General features: G+C 42.8%; 1 protein-coding gene across 1 annotated transcript in view; it reads left to right on the forward strand.

The window, feature by feature from the left end:
- LOC136613016 (uncharacterized) overlaps window positions 1-6,041 on the forward strand; it is a 45,043-nt gene extending 39,002 nt beyond the window's left edge. Inside the window, exon 8 of the mRNA XM_066593813.1 lies at window positions 1,972-6,041. Coding sequence (XP_066449910.1) covers window positions 1,972-2,133 — 162 coding nt within the window. The 3' untranslated portion in view covers window positions 2,134-6,041. The remainder of the gene's footprint in view (window positions 1-1,971) is intronic.
- Window positions 6,042-6,438: the final 397 nt, after the last annotated feature.

Raw genomic sequence — 6,438 nt, forward strand, 5'->3', positions numbered from 1 at the left:
CAATATGCTAGTGAAGGCTGTTTGTAGGGAACATACATGATCCCTAATGGCCTGCACATTGCATCGTTCTAAGGACACATACAGTGATGAATCATTAATAAACACTTTTATATTAAAGGTTTAAAACTGATTTCAATAATCCAAAAAATAGATTTTAGTAGCAATCATGTAAAACTATGAGAATAATGTGCTTAGTAAGAATTGTGATCAACTCTTTGAAACACCAGAAATATATATGATTAAATGGATAATACATTTATATTTAAACTTAATGAACAATATAAAATACGTGTATAAAAGTAGCATAAACTCCATGAATAGTATAAATTACATGTATATAATGTTAATATATTAAAAAACCCAAATCTTTTCTAAACTTCATTTAAGCCGTGGGGTACTGAGGTTTTTAAACAATATCAAAAAAAAAAAAGCAGATTTGAATGGGATTTTTTTCCATTTCACTCCATATAGAAAATTTTACGTTTTCTTCAGTACATTATATGGTACATAAAATGTTACAATTGAACAATAAAAGTCGCCCTGCCAAAAAACAAGCCATCATGCATTTATGTAAACGGAAATACAGAAAACTTGTGTTTTGTTTTTTAATCAAGGACGAAAAACCAAAAATGGTTAAACACATCTTATGTCTCCAAGATAACTAGAATGTTTTCTCTGTTCAAATTACAGAAATGTTGTGACTATTATGTTGACCATGAAAGCTCATTTGTAGTAGAGTCTGGAGCTTAATCTATGGTCGGCCAACAACTATTTCATGTCTGTGGCCAACTCTCCCAGTGAAAAACATGAAAGTGATGTGTGAGCCCTGTTCATGTTTTCCAGCCTTTACACTATTCTCATGATTGGATGAAGCAGCTCTTTAGGTCGGGCTCCTTTATAGGGTTTCCATATTCAGGGTCTACTCCATTACTGTAAATGGGTCCACTTTATGGAAACCTAGATGGTGTAAGGGTTTCCAGTTCTTGAGTGTTGACTATGTGAACGCACTCATGGTTGAGGTATGCTCAGTTCACCCACACACAGGGACTCAAAGCATTGTTGGTCACAGTGCAAACCACATAATAGTAAATTAAAAGTAGCCTTTTTATGTGACAACATACAGCAATACCTAAAATAACATTATCAGCTGTGCCCAGCGCACTACCCATATTTCTCACATTGCTCATAGTCCCAATGTTTCCTTATCAGTGTATGTTAGGGTCCTTTTACATGAGATGACCTGTTGGGCGCAGATGTCTGACATGTCATCCCAACGATGATCCTTCCTGTACTTTTACACAGGAATGATCGTCGCTAGTGAATGGGGGCGGACCGGGCTGGAGATTGTTCCACCTCCTCACGTCTCTATTCACAGTAAACAGGCTGTCCTCCGTAGATGAATGACTGCCTGTTTACACAGGATCATCGTCGTTCAGTTTTTATGCATACATAAACTGATGAACAATACGCAAACTAATAATCATTCGTCATTCAGTCTGTGCATGCATCTACACTGAACGATAATCGCCCAGGTTCTCTCTGGATCGCGGGAATCTGAACGATTCACTGCCCATGTAAAAGGGCCCTAACTGCTCTGCGCACTCTGTAGAAAAGTCTACCCTGGTTGGAAATCATCTACAAAGCATCAAGACCTCGTGGAGAGTTTTTGAACAAACTTTTGTCCATTTCCATTGTCTGGTTATCGAGTGTCCATTCACGATGCAAAATAGTGGAGGGTGGGATGGAGTTGAGGAACTAAAGAATCAATGCAGGATATTCTCACGCACACACCACAATTAAAGTCAGGTCCTACAGTACTAGCTCATATTTACCCTTCTGTCTATCTCTGATATATTATAGATGGTATGAATTGTCTATACAACAGTAAGCCTAAACATCTCCTGCTATATAGGCAAAGAGGTCAACGGGATGTAGACAAGTTAATTCTCATTCTTCCTCTTTCTATTGTAGGACTCCGGGGGAATTCTCTATGCACACTTAAATGTGTCCTCCTTACAGCAGAAGACAAACAACAGGAGTAAGGGGAGTACCCCAGACGACTCCCAGGTTCTGTATGCCGCTGTAAAGCCCACGGCTGCTCCTCAGGATATATATTCAACCGTTAAAAAATGAAATATCAGCGATGAAGCTGAAATATACAGCAATACTCTAAACCGAATTTAGGACCAAGTGAAGATGTCAACTACTAAAATATATAGCACAATGGTCCCATGATTGGCTTTGAGCCGCTGGAGGTCCTACATTTCTTAACCAATTGGTATTTCAAAAAATTTCTAGACAAAATAAAACTTTATGACGCTCAAAGAACCAGAAAGATTAAGGTTATAAAACTCATTTTCATGTTTGCATTAAAAGATTCTAAGTTAATAAAGTGGAGTCCTCTGTTCAGGATACTCATCTACTACCGTAGCAGAGAGCAACTGCGAAGAGCATCTTTCACTCTGGAGGACCCCACAAGTCCATGCTTTACTTGTACTGCCCATTGACTTCAATGAACACTGTAATTCTTTAAGTCTCCTGCGGTGGTGCTGCAGAGAAACTGAACACTTGCTACCAGGTCTGCCACAGAATACAGCTAATCTTATCCCAGATCACACTAAATTGTCTAATATAAAGGCTTTGTAAAAAGTTGAAACCCCTTTAAGATTGCATTGCTAAATAATTACAATAAAGCAATAAAAGATACTTGGAACAGCCTAGTGACCATACTGATCCTTCAAGAAAGCCGTGTTGGAACAGGTGAGAAATCCATGCACCTTACATGGAGAATCCACCACTACTTTGTCTCCTTTCCCTTGGACCCTACGTGGACCTAATCAAGTTCCGTATGAATTTTTAACTATGGATTTACCAGACACTGATGGTATTGAAATCAAACCTATGAGGGATCATCTAGAAACCCTTTTTATTGGATTCGTCAACCTAGAGTCTTGGCAAGCAATAGTCATGGTTGTTTTGGGGAATAAAGTTGTTATAATTCAAAAACTCCAGGATGTGGGGGCTATATACAAGGAACTGCGACTCTAAACAATCAATGTAAGGTATCGATTATATGTAAAGTGATGGATAACGCAATGAATTTACATGCGTGGACCAAACCATATAAAACACAAGGTCTGTCTCCTGAAGGTCCCTCCAGTGGATAATTATAAGTGCATGTCATGGAAAACGGTACATCTGATGAGGATCATGAGAACATGTCCATATTAGGGGGCACCCACATTATGTTTTAGATTATTTCCTGGTTCTAGCTAAGGCCGAAAAATATTGATCCAGAGGAAGGAAAAAAAACCTTAATGAGATAGTAGCTAATTTTCCTCATTTAAGGGAAAATAATTCCTTCTTGACTCCAAGTCTGGCAATTGGAATAATCCCCGGATCAACAAACCTTCTGAAGTAATCAGTGACTGTAACATATATTATTGTATCGCTCAAGAAAGATATCCAGGCCCCTCTCGAACTTCATTTATCAAATTTGCTATTGCCACGTCCTCAGGCAGAGAGTTCCATTGTCTCACTGCTCTTACAGTAAAGAATCCTCGTCTACGCCGGTCACCCACACTGGTACTTGCCGGGCCTCAAGCTGGTTGGCGGTTGCGATCTGACGAAAGCAGGCACGTTCAGCTGAGAATGCCCGTTGACAAAAATGAGATTCAGGTGGAACCATAGAATTCCATTGCACCAGTGGGAGATTAACAAGTAGTTTTCCATTTGTGTCGGGCAGAATAATGCAGTCCACTACGCTATTTTGTCTGGCACAAATGCCAGAAATGAATGAAAGATTCCAAAAGAGACTTTATCAAGGCTTGATAAAGACTGCTAAAAGTCGAAACGTTGCCTGCTGTATGGAACAATAAAACTTTATATTCTTTTGCTACACCATTGATGCTGCCATTTGCTTCTCTACTGGATGTACTTCTTAAAGACCAGAGTGTTTCAGTCCTAAAGGACCAGACACTTTTTAGCAGTTTTACCCATGTGGTAGTTTTTAGAGATGAGCAAGCACCAAAATGCTCGGGTGCTCGTTGCTCAAGTCGAGCTTTCCGCGATGCTCGAGAGTTCGTTTCGAGTAACGAACCCCATTGAAGTCAATGGGTGACTCGAGCATTTTTGTATATGACCCATGCTCCGCTTAGGTTTTCACTTGTGAAAATCTGTAAAACCTACGAAAGTGATGGAAACGCCACAGAAACGGATACGGCAGGGGAGGAGCAGCATGCAGGGCTGCATCTTAGTCTCCCAGGTCTCACTATTAAGCCACAATAGCGGCAAGAGTGTGCCCCCCCCCCCTAACAATTTTTACTTAGGACAAACCCTCATTGGCAAGGCACACCTTAGCTAAGCCCCACACTACCTCCAACTAAGCATAATCACTGCCTGCAGGTCACACCGCTGCCTCTTCTCCTGGGTTACATGCTGCCCAACCCCCCGCATGACCCAGCGTCCACAGCGCACACAAGTGTCCCTGCACAGCCTTCAGCTGCCCTCATGCCACACGCTAGCTTCATACCCACACCACCCTCATGTCTATTTATAAGTGCGTCTGCCATGAGGAGAAACCAGAGGCACACACTGCAGAGGGTTGGCAGGGCCAGGTAGCGACCTTCTTTGAAAAGGAAGGGGGGACGATAGCCCACAACGCTGTTGAGAATCAATGATAAATTGACGTTCGACCTTCATTCCAATCCTGTGCCACCTCCGTCAGGAGCTGCAAACGTCGGCATGAGTTACATAGCTATGGGGAATCCATGTGCCCACACAGTATTCATTCTGTCTAGGTGTCGCATAGCTCAATCGACACCGGAAGGGGAAAGCCATCTGCACTCTGCCCCCTAACCAAGTCAGTCAGTGTCTTTGGGCCAGACAGGTCAAACACCGCGATGGGAAGTCTGTGTGCACCCACAGCATAGGCGAGCAGAAGGAACCAAATTAAAGTAATAAACATGAAGAAATTACAGTGCTCAAACATGGCAGACTTACACTGCGCCGAGGACATGGCCCTCGGCCAACAGCTTCAGCAATGGTAGGCATGAAGCGGACTTCGATGCTAGTTCATCTGCAACAGGCTCATTAAATCAGTTACGTTTTCTTTCAGTGCTCCAATGACTGGATTAGCAGGAAAAAGTTCCGCAGGCGCAACCTGGCGCAGTTGCAGTTCCACCGGGACATGGGCTTCGGCCCACAGCCTCGGCAATCGCGGGCATGAAGCAGACTCAAATGCTGCTAGTACAGCAGTGAAAGTCTCATTATTGCAGTTAAGCTCCTCTCCTTTGGCCCAAACGAGTTTCTCAGATAACTGTGGTAACACGAGAGAAAATATATGATGCGCATTGCTGACCCCAAGCAGGAGGAGGAGGTGGCCTTACAAGGGCAAGAAACCATGACCAGGACCCGCTGTAGCCTGTTTGGGAAGGATGTGAGCGGGCCCTTGGCCAGGCTCGGTCCCAGCAAACACCTTGCGAGACCCAAGGTTCCGGGACTGACATAGCAATGGGAAGTCCATGTGCCCACACAGTATTCATTCTGTCTAGGTGTCGGATAGCTCTATCGACACCGCAAGGGGAAAGCTATCTGTGCCATCATAAACGGAAATTAGGCGGGCATATCCTCACGATCGTAGGATATGTCCAAACATAAATAAATATGATTCCTCAGATCTCCTACAAGACCAACCCTTCATTCTCTGTATGACCTCAGAAGGGGCGGAGAGGAGGTATGTACTAGGGACCCTTTAAAATGTGGGCCCCCTCAGGTCCTATTTGTCGATCCACGGAGCTATACTGCAGTATATGGACTTTCCTATGTTCTGGCTTTCCGCAGCCCAGACCCCTTTGGGCCGTGTATCCCAAAATCTGGTAACTTTCTTTTATTTTCTCCTGTTTTATTTTAAATCTGCTGAGTGTGTATTCATACTGTATTCCTTATTCTCCCATGTAACAACCTTTTTCTTTGTATACCTTTGTACATTCTGTATATATTGCACAGCTAGACCTTTTCTAGAATAAAACTACAATTTATCAGTTCAAGCCTTGTCCGTTTTAACAACGAACCATAATACTCCGAAGATTGTGGTAATAATTTATAGATCGGGTCCAATGCCCGTGAACATTGGTGGTGGTGGCAGCTTTGTATGGGTATTGTACAGCTCTGGAGTGCGTTGGAACGGATCAGGCGGTGATTTGAGCTTTTGCTTCGCATGCGTGCAGAAGCCCCGAGAAAGCCAGATACAAATCAGCCTGAATTCTAACGAGTCCACACTTACAATATCGCTAGAGTGATCGAGGACTGAGGTGGAATCGATAGGTATGGTCCCCCCCTCTCCCTCTTCTGTGTCCGGTACGTGACACATATGTTTTCTATTAAGCATTTCAAGTGTTTGCAATGCAAGTTTCTGTCTATACCACTCATCTTTGTCAG

Source organism: Eleutherodactylus coqui, chromosome 2 (assembly GCF_035609145.1).
Source record: "Eleutherodactylus coqui strain aEleCoq1 chromosome 2, aEleCoq1.hap1, whole genome shotgun sequence".
NCBI classification, from domain to species: Eukaryota; Metazoa; Chordata; class Amphibia; order Anura; family Eleutherodactylidae; genus Eleutherodactylus; species Eleutherodactylus coqui.